Below are 23,697 nucleotides of genomic sequence, written 5' to 3' on the forward strand. Positions count from 1 at the left end.
TGTCAAAGGCCTTACTGAAGTCCATATATACAACATCCACTGCTTTACCCTCATCAATTTCCCGAGTAACCTCTTCAAAAAATTCAAGAAGATTAGTCAAACATGACCTTCCAGGCACAAATCCATGTTGACTGTTTATCCAGATGCTTATATATATTATCTCTAAGTATCCTTTCCATTAATTTGCCCACCACTGACGTCAAACTAACAGGTCTATAATTGCTAGGTTTACTCTTAAACCCCTTTTTAAACAATGGAACAACATGCGCAGTACGCCAATCCTCCAGCACTATTCCCGTTTCTAATGACATTTGAAATATTTCTGTCATAGCCCCTGCTATTTCAACCGAACAGGGACGTAAAGATTCTGTACTCTTAAAATGTCACCTTTAAACGTCTTCCATTTCTCTTCCACATCTTTCCCATAAAACAAACTGCCCCAATTTACTTCTTTTAAATCGTTTCGCATCTCCTCAAAGTTAGCCTTTCTCCAATCAAAAATCTCAACCCTAGGTCCAGTTCTGACCCTCTCCATAATTATATTGAAACTAATGGTATTGTGATCACTGGTCCCGAACTGTTCCCCAACGCATACCTCTGCCACCTGACCCGTCTCATTTCCTAACAGGAGGTCCAGCACCGCCCCTTCTCTAGTAGGTACTTCTATGTATTCCTGCAAAACACTATCCTGCACACATTTTACAAACTCCGACCCATCCAGCCCATTTACAGAATGTGTTTCCCAGTCTATGTGTGGAAAATTGAAATCTCCCACAATCACTACCTTGTGCTTACTACTAATATCTGCAATCTCCTTACATATTTGCTCTTCCAATTCTCGCTCCCCACATTGCTCCAAAATTCTTGCAGTGAACTAAATCTTTGCGCGCCAACGGCCTGTTGCGGAACTGATGGCCAAAGTGGGACAGGCCCCAGACCCTGGTGCGATGCAACGTCTCACCTTCAACAGCAGCAGAAGCAGGCAAACGATCGCTGGACTCGGCCTGGGGCTCACGGCCGTTGCGGTCCGGATCCGCCCCCACTCCTACTCCCAGAGGGGGGCCAAGAAAATTGAAGATAGACACAAAATGCAGGAGTAACTCAGCGGGACCGGCAACATCTCTGGACCTGAAAGTGTGGCTGAGGAACTGGTGTACGGGACAGTGATTTAGATTCTTAGATCACTGGGATCTGTTTTGGAGTAAGGGGGAATTGTACAAAAGGGACGGATTGCATCTTAACAGGTGGGTGACCAGCATTCTGGCAGGCAGGTTTGCCACTGCTACACGGGTGGTTTTAAACTGAATAAGGGGGGTGGGGTGTCAAATGGGATAGTCGAGGATGAAGTTAAAGGGAAAGGGTTTCTTAAATGTGTGAGCGGAGAGACAGGGGGATGTAAAATGAGGGTAGAAGCAATAGGTAGCAAGGTGAAAAGTAAAAGTGGCAGGCAGACAAAACCCGGGCAAAAATCAAAAAGGGCCACTTTTCAACATAATTGTATAAGGGGTAAGGGTGTTGTGAAAACAAGCCTGAAGGCTTTGTGGCTCAATGCAAGGAGCATTCGTAATAAGGTGGATGAGTTGAATGTGCAGATAGCTGTTAATGACTATGATATAGTTGGGATCACGGATACATGGCTCCAGGGTGACCAAGGCTGAGAGTTGAACATCCAGGGATATTCAATATTCAGGAGGGATAGACAGAAAGGAAAAGGAGGTGGGGTAGCATTACTGGTTAGAGAGGAGATTAACGCAATAGAAAGGAAGGACATTAGCTTGGAAGATGTGGAATCGATATGGGTAGAGCTGCGAAACATAAAGGGGCAGAAAACGCTAGTGGGAGTTGTGTACAGGCCACCTAACAGTAGAAGTGGAATTGGGGATGGCATCAAACAAGAAATTAGAAATGCTTGCAACAAAGGTAAAACAGTTATAATGGGTGACTTCAATCTACATATAGATTGGGTGAATCAAATTGGCAAGGGCGCTGAGGAAGAGGATTTCTTGGAATGTATGCGGGATAGTTTTCTAAACCAACATGTAGAGGAACCAACGAGAGAGGAGGCTATTCTAGACTGGGTATTGAGTAATGAGGAAGGGTTAGTTAGCAATCTTGTTGTGCGTGGCTCCTTGGGCAAGAGTGACCATAATATGGTTGAGTTCTTCATTAGGATGGAGAGTGACATTGTTAATTCAGAAACTAGGGTCCTGAACTTAAAGAAAGCTAACTTTGAGGGTATGAGACGTGAATTGGCCAAGATAGACTGGCAATTGATTCTTAAAGGGTTGACGGTGGATATGCAATGGAAGGCATTTAAAGACTGCATGGATGAACTACAACAATTGTTCATCCCAATTTGGCAAAAGAATAAATCAGGGAAGGTAGTGCATCCGTGGATAACAAGGGAAATCAGGGATAGTATCAAAACAAAAGATGAAGCATACAAATTAGCCAGAAAAAGCAGCCTACCAGAGGACTGGGAGAAATTCAGAGGCCAGCAGAGGAGGACAAAGGGCTTAATTAGGAAAGGGAAAATGGATTATGAAAGAAAACATAGGGAACATAAAAACTGACTGCAAACGTTTTTATAGATATGTGAAGAGAAAAAGATTAGTTAAAACCAATGTGGGTCCCTTGCAGTCAGAAACAGGTGAATTGATCATGGGGAACAAGGACATGGCAGACCAATTGAATAACTACTTTGGTTCTGTCTTCCATATAACCATATAACAATTACAGCACGGAAACAGGCCATCTCAACCCTTCTAGTCCGTGCCGAACACGTATTCTCCCCTAGTCCCATACACCTGCACTCAGACCATAACCCTCCATTCCTTTCCCGTCCATATAACTATCCAATTTATTTTTAAATGATAAAAACGAACCTGCCACCACCACCTTCACTGGAAGCTCATTCCACACAGCCACCACTCTCTGAGTAAAGAAGTTCCCCCTCATGTTACCCCTAAACTTCTGTCCCTTAATTCTCAAGTCATGTCCCCTTGTTTGCATCTTCCCTCCTCTCAGTGGGAAAACCTTATCCACGTCAACTCTGTCTAACCCTCTCATCATTTTAAAGACCTCTATCAAGTCCCCCCTTAACCTTCTGCGCTCCAAAGAATAAAGCCCTAACTTGTTCAACCTTTCTCTGTAACTTTGTTGCTGAAACCCAGGCAACATTCTAGTAAATCTCCTCTGTACTCTCTCTATTTTGTTGACATCCTTCCTATAATTAGGCAACCAAAATTGTACCCCATACTCCAGAATTGGCCTCGCCAATGCCTTGTACAATTTTAACATTACATCCCAACTACTATACTCAATGCTCTGATTTATAAAGGCCAGCACACCAAAAGCTTTCTTTACCACCCTATCTACATGAGATTCCACTTTAAGGGAACTGTGCACAGTTATTCCCAGATCCCTCTGTTCACCTGCATTCTTCAATTCCCTATCATTTACCATGTACGTCCTATTTTGATTTGTCCTGCCAAGATGTAGCACCTCACACTTATCAGCATTAACCTCCATCTGCCATCTTTCAGTCCACTCTTCCAACTGGCATAAATCTCTCTGTAGACTTTGAAAATCTACTTCATTATCCACAACCCCTCCTATCTTAGTATCATCTGCATACTTACTAATCCAATTTACCACACCATCATCCAGATCATTGATGTACATGACAAACAACAGTGGACCCAACACAGATCCCTGTGGCACCCCACTAGTCACTGGCCTCCAACCTGACAAACAACCATCCACCATTACTCTCTGGCATCTCCCATTCAGCCACTGTTGAATCCATTTTGCTACTCCACCATTAATACCCAACAATTGAACCTTCTTTACCAACCTTCCGTGAGGAACCTTGTCAAATGCCTTACTGAAGTCCATATATACAACATCCACTGCTTTACCCTCATCAATTTCCCGAGTAACCTCTTCAAATTATTCAAGAAGATTAGTCAAACGTGAGCTTCCAGGCACAAATCCATGTTGACTGTTCCTAAGGAAGACAAGGAAGACATAACTAATCTGCCGGAAATAGCAGGGGACCGGGGGTCAAATGAGATGGGGGAACTGAGTGAAATCCAGGTTAGCCGGGAAGTGGTGTTAAGTAAATTGAATGGATTAAAGGCTGATAAATCCCCAGGGCCAGATAGGCTGCATCCCAGAGTACTTAAGGAAGCAGCCCCAGATATAGTGGATGCATTAGTGATAATTTTTCAAAACTCTTTAGATTCTGGAGTAGTTCCTGAGGATTGGAGGGTAGCTAATGTAACCCCACTTTTTAAAAAGGGAGGGAGAGAGAAAAGAGGGAATTACAGACCAGTTAGTCTAACATCGGTAGTGGGGAAACTGCTAGAATCAGTTATTAAAGATGGGATAGCAGCACATTTGGAAAGTGGCGAAATCATTGGACAAAGACAGCATGGATTTACGAAAGGTAAATCATGTCTGACGAATCTCATAGAATTTTTCGAGGATGTAACTAGTAGAGTGGATAAGGGAGAACCAGTGGATGTCTTATATCTGGACTTTCAGAAGGCTTTCGACAAGGTCCGAAATAAGAGATTAGTATACAAACTTAAAGCACACGGTATTGGGGGTTCAGTATTGATGTGGATAGAGAACTGGCTGGCAGACAGGAAGCAAAGAGCAGGAGTAAACAGGTCCTTTTCACAATGGCAGGCAGTGACTAGTGGGGTACCGCATGGCTCAGTGCTGGGACCCCAGCTATTTACAATATATATTAATGATTTGGACGAGGCAATTGAATGCAACATCTCCAAGTTTGCGGATGACACGAAGCTGGGGGGCAGTGTTAACTGTGAGGAGGATGCTAGGAGGCTGCAAGGTGACTTGGATAGGCTGGGTGAGTGGGAAAATGCATGGCAGATGCAGTATAATGTGAATAAATGTGAGGCTATCCACACCAGTCATTGAAAGTAGGCATGCAGGTGGGTGTCATGGTACACAGGCATTGAAGAAAGCGAATGGTATGTTAGCATTCATAGCAAAAGGATTTGAGCATAGGAGCAAGGAGGTTCTACTGCAGTTGTACAGGATCTTGGTGAAATCACACCTGGAGTATTGCGTACAGTTTTGGTCTCCTAATCTGAGGAAAGACATTCTTGCCATAGAGGGAGTTCAGAGAAGGTTCACCAGACTGATTCCTGGGATGTCAGGACTTTCATATGAAGAAAGACTGGATAGACTTGGCTTGTACTCGCTAGAATTTAGATTGAGGGGGGATCTTATAGAAACTTACAAAATTTTTAAGGAGTGGGACAGGCTAGATGCAGGAAGATTGTTCCCGATGTTGGGGCAGTCCAGAACAAGGGGTCACAGTTTAAAGATAAGGGGGAAATCTTTTAGGACCGAGATGAGGAAAACATTTTTCACACAGAGAGTGGTGAATCTCTGGAATTCTCTGCCACAGAAGGTCGTTGAGGCCAGTTCATTGGCTATATTTAAGAGACAGTTAGATGTGGCCCTTGTGGCTAAAGGGATCAGGGGGTATGGAGAGAAGGCAGGTACAGGATACTGAGTTGGATGATCAGCCATGATCATATTGAATGGCGGTGCAGGTTCGAAGGGCCGAATGGCCTACTCCTGCACCTATTTTCTATGTTTCTATGAGAGAAGCAATGGGTGACGTTTCGGATCAAGACCCTTCTTTTCAGACTGAAGAAGAGTCTCGACACGAAACGTCACCCATTCATTCTCTCCAGAGATGCTACCGGTCCCGCTGAGTTACTCCAGCTTTGTGTCCATCTTCAAATGACGTCACGCATGTAATCGTGCCCGACCTTCGCTTGACCGTCTCGGCTCAACGCGACCACGAGGTCGCGTAATTTGCTTGCCAAGGACACGTAAGTGGGACAGGCCCTTTAGTGTAGTTGATGTAGTTGGCATTCACTGCAGACAGGATCGCAGAATCAGACTCAGTCTGAAGAAGGTGCCCGACCCGAAACGTCACCCATCCGTCTTCTCCAGAGATGCTGCCGGACCCGCTGAGTTACTCCAGCACTTTGTATTTATCTTCGATGTAAACCAACATTTGCAGTTCTTTGTTTCTACATCATATCAGCTACTTACAGAAATGTTGCACTTCAGCCATTAGTGGCCACATTCAGCTTCCATTATCCTTTGTGCCTCATATTTTTCCTAAAGTAACAAATACAATTGAATCCCGTTAAATATGGCCATTTGCAGAACATCAAATATACACGTGCTTCCAAAAGGAATGGAAACAAAGGGAAATTTATTGGTTGATGAAAATACTTAACATTGAATTTTGACCTCTGACCAGTGTGCTTGTTGTTGTGACTACATAACAATTATTAGGCCGTTTCATTACAGAGAACATAGAACAGTACAACACAGGCCCACAATGTCTGTGCTGAACATGATGCCGTTAAATTAATCACAGCTACCTTTACATGATCCATATCCTTCCATTCCCTGCACTTCCATGTATCCATCTACAACCCTATGAAACACCACTATCATATCTGCCTCCACCACTACCCCGGGCAGCGCATTCCAGGCATCACCACTCTCCGTGTAAAATACTTGCCTTGCACATCTGCTTTAAACTTTCTCCCTCTCACCTCGAAGCAATGGCCTCTAGGCTTTGACATTTCCATGCTGGGAAAAAGGTTCCGACCGTCTACCATATATATATATCTCTCATCATTTTGCTAACTAGTCAGTGGAAAGACTATACGCGATTACAATCGAGCCATCCACAGTGTGCAGATACAGGATAATGAGAATAATGTTCAGTGCAAAATAAAGTCCAGTAAAGTCAGATTAAAAATAGTCCGAGGGTCTCCAAAGAGGTAAATGGGAGATAAATGTTTTATATACATTTTTATTTTTATATACTTGCCTCAACTACCTCCTCCGGCAACTCGTTCCAAGATTAATATTCTGTATAAAAGGCTTACCCTTTTTATTGCCATTTTAATTCCTCGCGGTACATCTGGTATAAATATCAACAGCAGAATTTTCACGACAAACACAACATGCTGAAAAAAAAATGGTGATTTTTTAAATTATATCCTCCAATTGTTATATATTTTAAATTATGCAGTAGATTGTTTTGTAATAGGTAACAACTGCCTGCAAGATGGTTCCCGGTGAAGGTGGCTGCCGTCGTACCTGCTCCGGGCGTTTGCTCGTATATTGTCTTGTCAATTGTCGTTTTTAATTTATTAGCACAACCTGCACGTTGTCGGACTACTTATGACAAACAAACACTTATTGACATCGGGAAAAACTGCCTGCCCACAGTCAGTAACAGTTCCGACCGGCCAAGGGAGATACCACCGGGAATAAACAACACTGAGAGAACCAACACAAGACCAAGGAGGAGGCCCAGAGGAAAACGAGCAGGGGTCAGGAACAGGCTCAGGAGTAGAGCCCATCGTACACCACTGCCTAGCATCCTGCTCGCCAACGTCCAGTCGCTGGAGAACAAGCTCGATGACCTCAGGGCCAGGGTCCGATACCAACGGGACATTCGGGACTGTAACATCCTTTAGTCCCATGTCATCACCGAGACATGGCTAACCCCAACAACGCCGGACCACGTTATCCAGCCAGCGGAACACCTCTCTGTTCACCGTATGGACAGAGCAGAGGAGTCTGGGAAGTCTAGAGGAGGAGGGCTGTGTCTGATGACCAACAACTGGTGTGACCGCAGAAACGCAGTCCCTCTCACACACTCCTGCTCACCAAACCTGGAGCTCCTGACCATCAAATGCCGCCCGTTCTACCTCCCCCGTGAGTTTACATCTATCATTATCAGTGCCGTTTATATTCCACCACAAGCGGACACGGTCACTGCCCTGTCTGAGCTACATGATGCGCTTGCTAGCTACCAAACCATCCACCGCGATGCAGCCCTCATTGTGGCCGGGGACTTTAACCGTGCAAACCTAAAATCAGTAAGGCCGGACTTGTGGCAACACATCACCAGAGGTGAGAGAACTTTAGACCACTGCTACTCACCATTTAAGGATGATTACAGGGCCAAATCTCTTCCTCCATTCGGTAAGTCCGTCCATGCCGCCATTCTACTCATGCCAAAATATAAACAGAGACCGAAACGGGAAGTTCCGGTAAGGAGGGAGGTGACGCGCTGGACCGACCAATCAGAGGCCTCTCTACAAGATGCCCTCGACACTGCTGATTGGGACATGTCCTGGTAGCTCTGATGACATCAACATGTTTACGGAAGCGGTGCTGGGATTCATTGAGAAAGTCACGAACGACTGTGTCACCAAACGCGCTGTCGGAATGTTCCCCATCAAAAACCGCGGGTGGACAAAACCATCCGTAACGCTCTCAGGACCCGCTCCGCCGCCTACAACACAGCGCTGGCAACCGGAAACAAGGAGGATTTCAAAGCTGCCTCCTACTACGTCCGCAGAGCAGTAAAGGAGGCAAAACAACCCGACGGGAGGAAACTGGAGTTGCAGCTACAGCAGTCGGACTCTAGGGGGCTACGGCAAAGTCTTCACACAATCACGGACTATAAACCCAAACCCACATCCATCCCAAATCCAAACACCTCCCTCGCGGTCGAACTAAACGTCTTTCATGCGCGCTTTGAGAATAACACCCAGGCCCTCGACGTCCATCACATCTCACCCAGCAGCGAGGAGGTGATATTCCAGGTGACGGAACACGATGTGAGGCGCACACTCAAGCGGGTGAACCTCAGGAAGGCTGCAGGTCCGGATGGGATTACTGGGCGTGTCCTCAGAACCTGCGCAGACCAACTAGCCCCTGTATTCAGACATTTTCAATCTCTCCCTCTCCCAGTGTATTATCCCCACCTGTTTTAAACGGTCCACCATAGTCCCTGTCCCCAAAAAACCCCAACCCAGCTGTTTAAATGACTACCGCCCCATAGCCCTGACCTCCACAGTAATGAAGTGTTTTGAGAAACTCATCAAAACTTTCATTACCTCCTCCCTACCCACCACCCTGGATCCACTACAATTTGCATACCGCCCCAATAGATCCACTGACAATGCCATAGCCCACCTACTCCACATCACTCCCACCCACCTGGACACTGGGAAAGGGGCTTGTGTTAGACTGCTGTTCATAGATTCCAGCTCAGCGTTTAACACCATAGACCCCTCAAAGCTGGCCTCCAAATTGTACAACCTCCACTTGTGCCCATCCTTGTGCAAGTGGATCCACAATTTCCTGACCGGCAGACCACAGGTGGTGCGTGTGGGCCATCACATGTCATCCTCCCTCACCCTCAACACTGGGGTCCCCCAGGGCTCTGTGCTGAGCCCTCTGCTGTATTCTCTCCACACCCATGACTGCAAGGCCATCTCAGACTCTAACATCATAGTCAAGTTTGCGGATGACACAGCAGTGGTAGGCCTAATCTCAAACAATGATGAGGCAGCCTACCACTCTGAAATCATCCACCTGGCAAACTGGTGCAGGGAAAATAACCTGGAGCTGAACACCTCCAAGACCAAGGAGCTCATAGTGGACTTCTCCAGGAAGCAGCAGAGGAGCTTCCTCCCCCTCAGCATAAACGGAGCACAGGTGGAGAGGGTGGAGAGCTTCAGGTACCTCGGCATCCACATCTCCCAGGACCTGACATGGTCACACCACCTCAGCAGCCTGGTAAAGAAGGCCAACCAGCGTCTTTACCATCTCAGACGGCTGAGGGACTTCAAGCTCCCCCTCAGGGTGCTCAAGTACTTCTACACCCATACTGTGGTGGAGAGCATCCCGAGTGGGAGCATCATCACCTGGAGGGGGAACAACACCAAGAGGGACCAACTGGCTCTGAGGAGGGTGGTTCGCTCAGCTGAGCGGACCATCAAAACCACCCTACCCAACCTGCAGGACATCTACACCAAGCGCTGCAGGTCAAGAGCCAGGAGGATTATCCAGGACCACACTCACCCCAACAACAGACTGTTTTCCCTGCTGCCCTCAGGGAAATGGTACCGGCTGCTCAGGGCCAACACGGAGAGAATGAGGAGGAGTTTCTTTCCCCAGGCCATGAGACTGCTGAACGAGGACTGAGTGTCACCCCCCCCCCCCCCCCCCCCCCCCCCCCCAACGCCCAAACCCTCCCCCCCACCCTCCCCACCAGCACCTGCACCCCCCGCCCAAATCCCCCGCCCCGCCTCGCCACCATCAAACACACACACACACACACATGGGACTGAACTGGATGGAACATGCTGTCATCACAGGTGTTCCACGGCACTTGTCACTTTGCTTGTAACAGCACTACTTGTTATGTGGTATATTTATGGGGTATGTGTTATATGTGGGTATTGTTTTATGTGGGTTATGTGTAAGTGGGGAACCATTCACAACTGGACAGGCACTTAAGCATTTCACTACTGGTTATACCTGTATCATTGAGTATGTGACCAATAAACTTGAATTGAATTGAATTGAATATCAACATATTCCACTCAATTAACTGAGACAAACTAGATCTATTCAATTTAACAAAAATAGGCAAATACTGAATAGTTAGGTTTACACACAGTGGCAGAGTGGCAGAGCTGCTGCCACAGAGCCGTAGACTTGGGTTCGACCCTGACCTTGGGCTGTCTGCGTGGAGTGTGCATGTTCTCTCTGTGAACACATGGATTTTCTCCAGGTGCTCCAGTTTCCTTCCACACTCCAGTCCAGACATGCAGGTTAATTGGTCTCGGTACAATTCCTCCTTGTTCGTAGGAAGTGAATGAGAAAGGGGTAACATCGAACTAGTGTGATCGAGTGATTGATGGTCGGCGTAGATGCGTCGGGCTGAAGGGCCTACTTCCATGCTGCAATTCCAAACTAAACTAAACTAAACTAAATGAAAATACTGTTCGATTTGAGCTCCTAAAGAATGGCTGGCATTTTGCCAATCGAATCACCCAGACCCAGAACTTATTTTTTCATTGACACATTTCCTTTCTCTTTGAAAATTCTCCAATTCTCAAAGATGAAATAAAAATGTAGAAGTTATATTTTTTATAACAGACACAAACAATTAACTGGTTCAAATCTTGTAGCTGAGTTTATGCAGGAGATCATTAAAAACTGACATTTATTAAATTGGTTGACATACCTCAAAAACCATCACAATGGCAAGTTTCTCGTAAAAATGTCTCCCTCTCCCAAATTCTGAGGTGAAAGCAATGAGGCACCCGTTGGTCACCACGGCCACAATGTTCATGAGTTCTAAAATTGTGAACCATTGACCTGCCAACAAGACCATTAAAACACAATAGAAACAAGGAACTTTTGTCTTTTTTGGTTGAAAACAGGCATGCTGCAGTACTTCTTATTGACAGTAGGGGGTCCACTTTTCCACTCTGCTTTAAATTTTAACTTTAACTTTTAAATTCTAACTTTAGAGATACAATCACGAAACAGACCCGTCAGCCCACCGAGTCTGTGCCGGCCAGCGATCATCCCGTACACAAGCACTGTCCTACAAACCAGGAACAATTTATAGAAGAAAACTAACCTACAAACCCGCACGTCTTTGGGGTAAACGGAATGCACACAGAAAAAACACACAGGGAGCACGTGCAAACTCCACACAAATAGCACCCATAGTCAGGATTGAACCTGGGTCTCTGGCGCTGTAAGGCAGCAACTGCACCACTGGGCCACCATGCTGTTCTTAAATAGAATTACTAGAGAACTGAACTCAGAGAGTGACGTTGCTGGAATTTCAGCAGATCAGGCAGTGAAGAACATGAAGAGGTAATGTTTTGGGTCGGGTCTCTTCTTCAGAGAACTGAACCGAAAGGGCTGGCAAAAGAAACCTGTTTATTCCACTTATTATTGCTGCTTTAAGTTTAGTGCAGGAAGCAAAATATTGTTTTACTGACAACCGATTGTGAAAAAAGCTTAATATCACAGTGGCACAGTGGCACTGCTGGTAGGGCTGGTGCCTTGCAGTACCAGAGGCCTGGGTTTGATATTACCTGAACTCAGGTACTATTTGTGTCGAGTTTGCATGTTCTCCCTGTGACCCTGTGGGTTTCATCCGGGTGCTCCGGATTCCTCCCACATCAGAAGTGCGCACCACTAGATCCAGGAATGACTTCTTCCCCTCTGTTATCAGACATCTGAACAATTTTTCCATAAGCTAGGGTACAGTCCGATTCACCTCTACCCCATTGTGGACATTGGACCTTGTCTATGGAACTGATGCGCTACAAGGTTGAGAATATATTCTGCACTTTCCCTTCACTCTACCTAATTCGTTGTCTCTCAATGCATTTCGTTGTCTCTGTACTGTACACTGACAATGACAATTAAAGTTGAATCTGAATCTGAATCTGAAGTGCAAATGAGTTTGGTTTAATCATATTTTTGTATAGCATTATCTGATAGTTTTGGATGGCATACAAAATAAAGCTTTTCACTATGGAGTCACTATGGAGGAACTGCAGATGCTGTTTGACCAGTGTTGGATCAATCAATTTGAAGAAGGGTCTGGACCTGAAACTTAACCTGCCCATTCCCATCACTGATGCTGCCTACCCAGCTGACTTCCCGCAGCATTTTGTGGCCTACACAGTGACACGGCAGTAGAGTTGCTGCCTCACAGGGCCAGAGAACTGTGGGCGGACACCTTGCCGAGATGCCACAGTGTCTGCCCAGAGGCTCACCAGTCGTTGGGACAGGGGACCCATCAGAAGGCTCATCGATTAGCGTAACTGGTAACCGCACGAAGGCTCATCAGATGGCGGGACCCACCGGAAGGTTCGTCGGTCGGGGTACTGGGAGGGAGCTGGAGACGACGGGCACTAGGAGCAAGGGTCAGCAGGAGAGTGAACCGGAGTAATGGCTCCAGCGCCTTCAAGGTTAGCTGCAGGAGGTGCCCCCAGGACACAAGGATGACCGGACAATGAGAGGAGAAGAGAGGGACGTCGGTTGACGGGAACTGCTCCGGGGCATCAAGCGCTTGGGCCGACCGGACTTTGAATAATGGCATCAAAATAAGGCGATGCCAGCATGTGTAAAATAGGCAACATGAATTTCACTGATCGGTTGCATATGTAACAAATTAAATGCCATTGAACCGCTGAGCCCTTGTTTGATCCTGACTATGGTGCTGCCTGTGTGGAGTTTGCACGTTTTCCCTGTGACCACGTGGGTTTCCTCCGGCTGCTGCGGTTTCCTCCCTGTATCTCCAAACTAAACTAAGCACTTCATGTTTGGCTAGATTCAATGAACCCCCTGTAGATCCCTGAAGTATACTCTTGTTATGTCCTGCCTGGTGGAGTGAATATCGATGACTTACCTATATCTTGAGCCATGTGAGCAATGGGGCGTTTGTTTGTCCGTAATAGTCGCCTAGCATCCAGACGCATGTCGAATAAATTGATTAGGATAAAAAGCAATGGTCCCAGTGGGAATGAGACGGCAAAAAGCTGGAAAACAACGGTTAATAAATGAAATGTTCAACCTCACTGAATTATATCCCCACTGCCTTTATCCTTCTCCCGTCCCTTCTACCTAAATCCCTTCCTCTGGCTTCAGGCTTCTCTCCTTATCACACAGCACTTTGCCTTTAGTTTTATTTTTATTTTTGGAGATATAGTATGGAACAGGCCCTTCTGCCCACCAAATCCATGCCGACCATCGATCACCCATTTACTCTAGTTCTATGGTAGACAAAAGTGCTGGAGAAACTCAGCGGGTGCAGCAGCATCTATGGAGTGAAGGAAATAGGCAACATTTCGGGCTGAAACCCTTCTTCTGACTAGTTCTATATTCTACTATTGCATCTTACACACAAGGGACAATTTACAGAAGCCAATTAGCTGACAACCTTGCACGGCTTTGCAAGGTGGAAGGAAACCCACGCGGTCACAGGGAGGATGCACAAACTCCATACAAACAGCACCCGAGGTCAGGATCGAACCTGGGTCTCTGGTGCTGTGAGGCAGCAGCTCTGTACCAAGGTGCCGCACCATCTTTTTATCACCTCTGGCATTTGTCCACCCATCGGCCAATCAAACCCCCCTTCACCTGTATCCATGTGTCAATTGCCAGGCTTTGTCCTGCCCCTACCTCTCTTCCAACTTTCTTCCCACGCCTCCCACAAGCAGCCTGAAGAATCGTCTCGACCTAAAATATTGCCTAGTCTCCAGAGATGCTGCCTGACCCACTGACTTACTCCAGCACTTTATTTGTAAACCTCATCTGCAGTTCTTTCTTTCTATGTTTCGCTGATTTGTTATGGCCTGCTGAAACTAAGAGGAGTGATTAACATGTGATTGCTTGTTTGTCCGAATTAACAAATTAGCATTATTTTGAAATGTTATAATGGATCAAATATAATTTATGCTGAATTTTACGACTGTTTCATAAGTTCATATATCATAGGAGCAGAATGGCCCGGGTTCAATCCAGACCTTAGGTGCTGTCCGTCTGGAGTTTGCACGTTCTCCCTTTGACCGCGTGCATGTTCTCCATGTGCCCCGGTTTCCTCCCACATCCCAAAGATGTGCAGGTCTGCAGATTAATTGGCCCTCTGTAAAATTGTCCCTAGTGTGCAGGGAATGGATGAGAAAGTGGGATAACATAGAACTAGTGTGAACGGGTGGATCAATGGTCGGTGGTGGACTTGGCTTCGGTGCAACTGTAAATTGTCCCTCATGTGTAGGATCGTGTTAGTGTGCGGGGATCGCTCGGCGCAGATTCGATGGGCCGAAGGGCCCGTTTCCCCCTCTGTATCTCTAAACTAAGCCAAAATTATGACATGAACTTATCATACACATGGATGTGGCTCATCCATCTATTTACACATCAATAAATCACAGCTGTTCCGACTTACCATCTGGTAACCGTACTGTATGACCTTTGCAGTGTACTCCTCCAACGTGAAGTCTCCAACATCAGGTTTCTGGTCTTCCTGGAGGATGTACTCATCTATATCACTGCAGTCTGCTGTAGTTTTTTTTTTACTGCAATATCTACATCTCAGGCGATCAAAAAATATTTTTTTTAAAACCCAACTGCAAACAGTTAAAGAAATAATCGTAATAAGGAAAATAAAATGCTCCTTCACAAGTCATGGCCATTTAGACTTAGGCCATTTGGCCCACTGTCCACTAATCAAGAACCTGTCAATCGCCGCTTTGAAAATACCCAATGACTTGTGTCATTTAATTCCACAGATTCACTACCCTCTGGCTGAAGAAATTCATCCTCGTCTCCTTTCTAAAGGTACATCCTTTTATTCTGAGGCTATGGCCTCTGGTCCTAGACTCTCCCACTAGTCGAAAAATCCTCTCCGCATTCACCCTATCCAGGCCTTTCACTATTTGGTAAGATTCAATGAGGTACCCCCTCATCCTTCTAAACTCCAGTGAGTACAGACCCAGAGCTATCAAAAGCTCCTCAATATATTAAGAAACTAAATGATAAATTAAACTTTAAATATTACAGCCTTCCCCAACTGCTGTTAGTACACACACATACCATTAACCAGCAAATGATTAAATATTAATCATAAATAAGTTCAAGGATACAAGACTGAACCTCATGCCTTCGAATGATTTAAAGTCCTTCTGCCTACACTATGAAGAGTCAGAAAATATGAAATGCTATGTAATATGAAAAGTTTCAAAACTGTGAGTTTAGATTGATGCTAAATTTCTGGTGAGGACACCGATGGCACACACACACACCAGTCCTATTGTTGAAAAGTCTAAGGCACATGACCTTGGCTGAAAAAAGATGGGTCTTACATCATGTTTAAGGGGGAACTGCAGATGCTGGAGAATCGAAGGTTACACAAAATAGCTGGAGAAACTCAGCGGGTGCAGCAGCATCTATGGAGCGAAGGAAATAGGCAACGTTTCGGGCCGAAACCCTTCTTCAGACTTAAATCATTCTTCATCCTGGGTCTTACATCATTATGTGTCCAGGAAACACAAGCTTGGCTAGTTTCGACAGGTATGTCACACACATACACACACACGCAAACACAGGCACATGCAACACACACACACTGGGAAACACACACACACACACACACAGACACACAGACACACACACGCGCACACACGCACGCGCACACACACAGCTGAACATCATTAATGAGACGTGCAGAGAGGTGGATCCACTTCAGAAACCAGCTTGTGTGGATATATGGAGCAACACGATGAATAATGCATGGTTCGGGATTTAAAAAAAAAAAGAGGAAAAGGGAAACGAGTCCTTACCCAAAGCATTCTGATAAACCATAATGTTAGTGAAGAGTGCCTGAGGCGGTACAAGGCTCTGCTCCTAATGCTGCCCTTTGTACAGAGAGCTGTAGACCTGCTGCTCACAATACAGGGGCAAAGCACAGCTTTAACTCATGCTGTCCCTTTCCAGTAATTCCATCGACGGGTCTTTGAAATGTTTACGTGCAACAACCTACCATGGCCATCTTTAATTTACAGCAATTGTTGTATTAAATGAAGTTAAAACTGAATCCCCGTAATGCACCTGACACTACTGTATCACTCTCTATGACTCTCTCCCCTTCCTGGAGATGTGAAGTCCATAATGAAGATTGACACAAAATGCTGGAGCAACTCAGCGGGTCAGGCAGCATCTCTGGAGAAAAGGAATAGGTGACGTTTTGGGGTGAAGAGTCGGGGGGGGGGGGGGGGACTGAGAGTCAGGGGGGAGGCAAACTAGAGTTAAAAAAAGGTAAAGAACAAATCAGAGCCGGCACCGATGACCAAGGAAAGGTGGCCCACAATGTCCATTGTTGTCTCTGGACGAGGTGATAATAAAGGGATACAAACAGTGAAAGTAGCAAGACCACTAGGGTGGGGGAGAGACAGAGAGAGAGGGAATGCAAGGGTTACTTGAAATTAGACAAATCAATATTCATACCACTGGGTTGTAAACTGTAAGCCCATGCAAAATATGAGATGTTGTTCCTCCAATTTGCATGTGGCCTCACTCTGACAGTGGAGGAGGCTCAGGCCAGGAAGGTCAGTATGGGAATGGGAAGGAGAGTTAAAGTGTTTGATAACCGGGAGATTATTATTAAGCGTAGGCTTAAGGGGCTGTCCCACTTGGGCGACCTAATCCGCAAGTTCTGGCGAGTTTGCCCTCAACTAATACTCGCAACATGGTCGACACGAGGTCGTAGGAGGTCTTTATAACCTCCTTCATGCTCGGGAGCAGTCCCCGTGTACTCGAGGCCTCAGCTAGGTCGTGGCGTATTTTTCAACATGTTGAAAAATGCCCACGACTACAAAAAGGTCGCCATGGAAAAAATCAATACTTTTTTTACTCGTAGGTTTAGTCGCGGTAGGTCGTTTGTAGGTCGAAGTAGGTCGGCATGTTAGTCGTAGGTAATCGAGGGTAGTCGAAGGTAGTCATAGATAGTCTTGAACATAGTCGAAGGAGATCGAAAGAGGTCGTCTTCACTCTCCACTATTCGGTGTCCAATTTTCCCAAAGCTAGTCGAAGCTAGTCTTCAACATAGTCGAAGAAGGTCAAAGGAGGTCTTCTACATAGTTGAAGGGTCTTCAACATGGCATTTTTTCAAACTCTCCTAAACTCTTCTAAACTCGCCAATTAGGTCGCCCAAGTGGGACAGCCCCTTAAGGCGGACTGAGCGAAGGTGTACAGCGAAACGATCGCCCAGTCTGTACTTGGTCTCACCGATATATAGGAATTGACACCGAAAGCAACGGATACAGTAGATGAGGTTGGAGGTGCAAAAGAACCTCTGCCTCACCTGAAAGGTCCCTGGATCAGGTCTAGTCCTGTGTGATTGCTGAACTGGCAACCAGGAGGCTCTGCAGGCTGTCTGTCAGTAACAGCAGCTTTGTACTCAGCCACACGTAGTTACTGCTTTACCAGCAGAGAGCATATTTAACCGTATTTGATAGGCAACAACCCGAATGTGCCACGGCAGTGCATTTTCAACAACAGCTTACATTTTACAGCAATTGATTAACTTAATGAAGACAGACTTACAGTGAGAAAATATCCTTTACGAACTTTGGAAGTGTTTCCATGATTATTAGTGTAAGCAGTTGAAAACTAAGTTCCAACATACAATTGTTCAGCTCTCCACAATTATCCGTTAAACCGGGCAAACCGATTCTCGTGAAATACTGCTCGTTGTTCTAAAATTAAAATAGAATAAAAGCATATGTCTTTGAATACTAATCCATCAGCCGTGCTTTTAATAAACTGGTAAGTGCATTACCTACCGTTCTCACAAAGGCAATGTAAAACAGAGGGGAATAGCTGTTGGCAAACTGGAAGGCAAATGATTTTATTATCAGGGCATCGTTGTATTCGGTCTGAGTCCTGTGGTTTTCTACCAAAAGAGAGGAAAGAATGAAAAAATAAATTGCATTTTTTTCCTTGCTTCATATGACTGACTTGCAGCAATTATTGGACACCAGTTTATGTTTGCTGACATTCCAATGATCACCCGTTCATGCTAGTTCTATGTCACCCCACTTTCCCACCCATTCCCTACGCTCCCTTTCTCTTGAGCGTTTGACGGCACTGGGGCTGTGCTCATCGGAATATAGAAGGATGAGGGCCCCCCTCATTGAAAGGCCTGGATAGAGTGAATTGTGGAGAGGATGATTCCACTAGTGGGAGACTAGGGCCAGAGGGGACAGCCTCAGCAGAAAAGAATGTATCTTTAGAAAGAAGATGAGGAGGAATTTGTTTAATCAGAGGGTGGTGAATCTATGGAATTCATTGCCACAGACGGCTATGGATGGGTGATTGCTGGTCGGTGCGGACTTGGTGGGCTGAAGGGCCCGTTTCCACTCTGTATCTCTAAAACTAAAGCTCATCGAATCTACTCTGCCATTTAATCATGGCTGATCTATATTTCCCTCTTAACCCCATTCTCCTGCCTTCTCCCCATAATCTTTGATACCCTTACTCATATTACCCGTTACATCCAAAAGACATGCGGGTTTGCAGGTTAATTGGCCTCTGCAAATTACCTCTAGTGCGTAGGGAGTGGATGATAAAGTGAAATAACATAGAACGAGTGTGAATCGGTGATCACTGGTCGGCTTGGACTCGGTGGGCCAAAGGGCCTGTTTCTACACTGTATCTCTAAGCTAAATTTACTATTGTGCTAATGATACTTTGGGTGAAATCACACCCCATAAACAAGCCTACTGTGTCATATTATTTGTCTATAAATTAGATTTGATCTTTTTGGAGTATTCTAATTTTGTTTGTTTTATTTTTTCTTTCCCACTTTCTAAATTTCTGCTGCTATCTATAAGTTCCCTGTTATTTACAATATTCATTAATCTACTTTAAATGGACTGATGGCATCATGTCCCATTGAAACACCAAAATATAACACTTACCCCAGTTTGTCATTCTCACTGCAATTATCCGGTAAGCCTACAATTAAAATAATGACCATCAAATATCATAATTCATTTTCCTGTCTGGTAACACAGTGGTTTTCTTCATTTCAGATTATATGTTGAAATATCAAAGGACATAAAGATCAACTATATATATATATATATATATATCATATATATATATATATATATATATACATAATGACTCTAACAGCAAGTCTATTCTCTGTAGAATGTTAGAATCATTGACATACTGCATGGAAACAAGTCCTTTGGCCCAACATGCCCATCAGGAAGCCCCATCTGTCCTGGCCCCATTTTCCTCCGTTAGGCCCATATCCCTCTAAATCTTTCCTCCCCATGTGCCTATCCAAACGTCTTTTAAATGTTGTTATAATACCTGCCTCAACTACTTCCTCTGGCAGCTCATTCCAGGTACCCACCACCCACTGTGTGAGAAAGTTGCCCCTCAGGTTCCTATTAAATCTTCCCCCTCTCATCTTAAACCTATGCTCTCTGGTTCTTGATTATCCTACCCTGGGTAAAATGCCCATCTTCACCCTATCTATCCCACATGATTTTATACACCTATTAAAAAATCATCCTTCATCCTCCTACGCTCCAACGAATAAAGTCCTAGCCTGGCCAATCTCCATATATCTCAAGCTTTCAAGTCCTGGCTGCATCCTCGTACATGTCTGTACTTTTCCAGCTGACCAACATCCTTCCTATACAGGGTGTCCAAAACTGAACATTTAAGAGTCTTGTGTTCAGTCACTCTAAGGAAAACAGGGGAGGAATTTATATTTAGAGAAGAAATATTTAATAGGAACCCAAGGGGAATTTTTTGACACAAAGGGTAGTGGTTATATGGTTACAAGCTGCCAGAAAGAGATAGTTGAGGCAGGCACAATAACAATATTTAAAAGACACTTGGACAGGTAAATGGATAGGAAAGGTTTAGAGGGATATGGGCTAAATATGCGTAGGTGGGACTAGCATAGATGAGTAATGTTGGTCGGCTTTAGCAGTTTGGACCAAAGGGCCCGTTTCTGTGCTAAATGACTATGACTCTATGCGGGGGAAAAAAGCCATCATTAGGAGAAATTACTCTCTCAATGACTGGTTATAAAATAGATATTTGGCCATAACTATATGTGTGGGTTTCCTCCGGGTGCTCCAGTTTCCTCCCATATCCCCAAGACATGTGGGTTCATAGGTTTGATTGGCTTCTGTAAATTGCCCCAAGTGCATAGAGAGTGGATGACAAAGTGGGATAACAGAGAACTAGTGTGAACGGGTGATCAATGGTTGGCATGGACTCAGTGGGCTAAAGGGCCTGTTTCCATGCAGTATCTCTAAACATATTAGAGCAGCTATATCAAACATAATAATTTAAACAAACTTACTTTTCCCATGAGGAAAATGGATAACGCATTGAGTAATGAACCAATGACTGTAGTTAAGCAAAATTGCGCAAATGATCCGGAGTCTGTCGTTCTAAATCTCGCCCAGGTTGTATAAACAACCACGGCCAGGACACTGATGAATACACAGCCCACCTGGTCACAATGCAAAAAGAATACAAGTTGATTTTTATAATCTAACATTATCATTCATTTTTAATACAATTGATGCGCGGTGTGTAAACATACATGGACTTCTGTTATACACAGTGTTGCTGCCTCACAGCGCCAGAGACCCCGGTTTGTTCCTAAACCATATCCTCTAGTTCTTGTTTCCCTTACGCTGGGTAAAAGACTGTGCATTTACCCTATCTATTCTCCTCATGATCCTATACACCTAAGATCACCCCTCATCCTCCCGCGTTCACGCATCTATAAGATCACCCCTCATCCTCCTGCACTCACGCCTTCATAAGATGTCCCTTCATCCTTCTGCACTGCTGATCAATGCCCAGATCTCCATCCAGTGAGCCTCCCAATGGTGAGCCTCGCCAACAGATCAGTGCCTCGGCCAGGCTAGTCCTCAGTAAAATCACACCTAGAGTTACTCACCACACTACTGACACCCTCATTCCCATTTCACATCAACCAGGGCAGAGACACACCCTGCAGGGTTAACTAAGGAGCGATTGAAAACAAAAAGGAAAGATACTAAAAGGAAATATATAAAGATCTTACCATTAAAATTCCTACTGAAAATGAAAGGACAAATTTCAGCCGTTGACCGGAAATTGAGTAGTAGGCATCAAGTTCACCAGTAATTGGATCCTAAAAGATTTAGGAATAATAGGACAAATCAGAGATGCTGCTGACTCACTGACTCACTGCGACAGAGACCCGGGTTCAATCCTGACCACGGGTGCTGTCTGTACGAAGATTGTACTTTCTCCCCGTGACCACATGGGTTTTCTCCAGGTGTTCTGGTTTCCTCCCACATCCCAAAGACGTGTGGGTTTGTAGGCTAATTGGTCTCTGTAAATTTACGCTAGGGATGGATGCTACACTGGGATAACATGGAACTAGTGTGAATGGTGATTGAAGGTCGGCATTGACATGGTGGGCTGAACGGCCTGTTTCCATACTGTCTCTTTCAAGCAAGCAATCAAGCAATATTCAATTTACACATTGACAGAAGTTTGTTTTCTTTTACCTGGCAGGAGTCTTGTTTCTAAGTGCACAGTGCAAAGCAATGGCAGTATCAGTAAGACGCACGAGACAAATCAAATATTGTTAATTTCCGTCAGGTTTATATACAGTAGAACTGTGAGTTTGAGTTTAGTTTATTGTCACGCGTACCAAATTACAGTGAAAAGCTTTTGCTGCGTGCTAACCAGTCACGGAGAGACAATACATGATTGTAATCAAGCCGTCCACAATGTCCAGGTACATGATAAAGGGAAGACCATGAATAACGTTTAGTGCAAAGTTTAGTGCGAAACATGACGCCAAAACCCACACCTATCTACCTGCATATAATCCATATTCTCTCCTTTCCCCACAAAACAATATGCCTATCCAAAAGTCTCCCAAATATCATTATTGTATCTGCCACCACAGCCTAGGCTTGGCTTGATCAGGCACCGCTCATAAGACCTAGAGTGTGGACTGGACTTTGAAAATGGCACCTAAAGAAGGCATTTCTTGCATGCGGTCTCAGTGGGCTATTTTTGTACACTTTGCTTATTGGGGTTTGTGTTTCAATATGGCAAAACTTTACTAGACTTATTTCCAAAATATAATAATTTCACTGTGAATTTGCAAGTGAAATAAATCACTATTGACCATTTAATGTACATGGGTTTTGGGTCTTTTACAGCCACCACTAAATGGGGCAAAATGCATAGGAAATAGCCCCAAATATTCTTAAATACCTACTGGCTTTGTTCCGTAATATTCCGGCCTGATGAGTTCATCGTCTTCATAACTTTCAACGTCCCACTCATACACCAGTTCTGCATTCCTCCTCTTCCAGAATTCCAAAAATATCGTTCCTGGAAATAAAACCATTCAGGAGATAGTTGACTTTGGCCATTGTGAGAGCTGCCGAGAATCAGTCGAAAGGACGGCACAGTGGCGTAACGGTAGAGTTGCTGCTTTACAGCGTCAGACACCCGAGTTCAATCCTGACTACGGGTGCTTGGTTTTACGGAGTTTGTATTTTCTCCCTGTGACCGTGTGGGTTTTCTTTGGGTGCTCCAGTTTCCTCCCACATTTCAAAAATGGGTAGGTTTATAGGTTAATTGGCTGCTATAAATTGTTACTAGTGTGTAGGATAGAACCAGTGTACGGGTGATTGTTGGTTGACACAGTCTTGATGGGCTGAAGGGCCTGTTTCATACTGTATCTCTAAAACTAAAAAACTAAAATTGCTGAAATGCATCTGTTAGAATCTGCTGAGCGTTCCTTATAAAATGGTCCATCCAGTACGATGTGTGTTCACTTCAATACTCTACTTCATAGTTTCTCAGAGAGGATCCTCACCCCATAGACAAACGATCATTCCAAATAGCGGAGATGCGTAGTTGTCCAAAGAAGACTTGAACACACCCAAACCATCATCTGGCAAGATCCTGCAAGAATAATCAAATGGTGACCGAAGCAAAATGGCACATTTAAACTCATACATTTTATTTATTCCACCATTGATCTCAGATTGGGAATAGACACTCTTTGTATAAGCCATGAGTAAAAATGTACTTCTCTTATAGTTTAGTTTAAAGTAAAGTTAGCGGCCCTGTGGGCCACTGAGTCCACGCCGACCATAGATCACCCATTCACATTAGTTCCAAGTCATCCCTCTTTCTCAACCACTCCTTACACACTAGGGACAATTTACA

The 23,697-nt window shown here is 44.8% G+C and overlaps 1 protein-coding gene across 2 annotated transcripts in view; it reads right to left on the reverse strand.

Annotated features, from left to right (window-relative positions):
- Positions 1 to 23,697, reverse strand: part of LOC129698083 (anoctamin-7-like) — a 73,832-nt gene that overhangs the window by 30,206 nt on the left and 19,929 nt on the right. For both annotated transcript variants that reach the window (XM_055636950.1, XM_055636948.1), the window contains exons 9-20: positions 23,342 to 23,430; positions 22,736 to 22,851; positions 21,539 to 21,628; positions 20,804 to 20,956; positions 19,392 to 19,428; positions 18,255 to 18,364; positions 18,016 to 18,167; positions 14,861 to 14,999; positions 13,322 to 13,451; positions 11,129 to 11,262; positions 6,960 to 7,040; positions 6,106 to 6,174 (exon numbers count right to left, since the gene is read on the reverse strand). In XM_055636950.1, coding sequence (XP_055492925.1) covers positions 6,127 to 6,174; positions 6,960 to 7,040; positions 11,129 to 11,262; positions 13,322 to 13,451; positions 14,861 to 14,999; positions 18,016 to 18,167; positions 18,255 to 18,364; positions 19,392 to 19,428; positions 20,804 to 20,956; positions 21,539 to 21,628; positions 22,736 to 22,851; positions 23,342 to 23,430 — 1,279 coding nt within the window. In that variant the 3' untranslated portion in view covers positions 6,106 to 6,126. The remainder of the gene's footprint in view (positions 1 to 6,105; positions 6,175 to 6,959; positions 7,041 to 11,128; positions 11,263 to 13,321; positions 13,452 to 14,860; positions 15,000 to 18,015; positions 18,168 to 18,254; positions 18,365 to 19,391; positions 19,429 to 20,803; positions 20,957 to 21,538; positions 21,629 to 22,735; positions 22,852 to 23,341; positions 23,431 to 23,697) is intronic.

Source organism: Leucoraja erinacea, chromosome 6 (genome assembly GCF_028641065.1).
Source record: "Leucoraja erinacea ecotype New England chromosome 6, Leri_hhj_1, whole genome shotgun sequence".
Lineage (NCBI taxonomy): Eukaryota > Metazoa > Chordata > Chondrichthyes > Rajiformes > Rajidae > Leucoraja > Leucoraja erinaceus.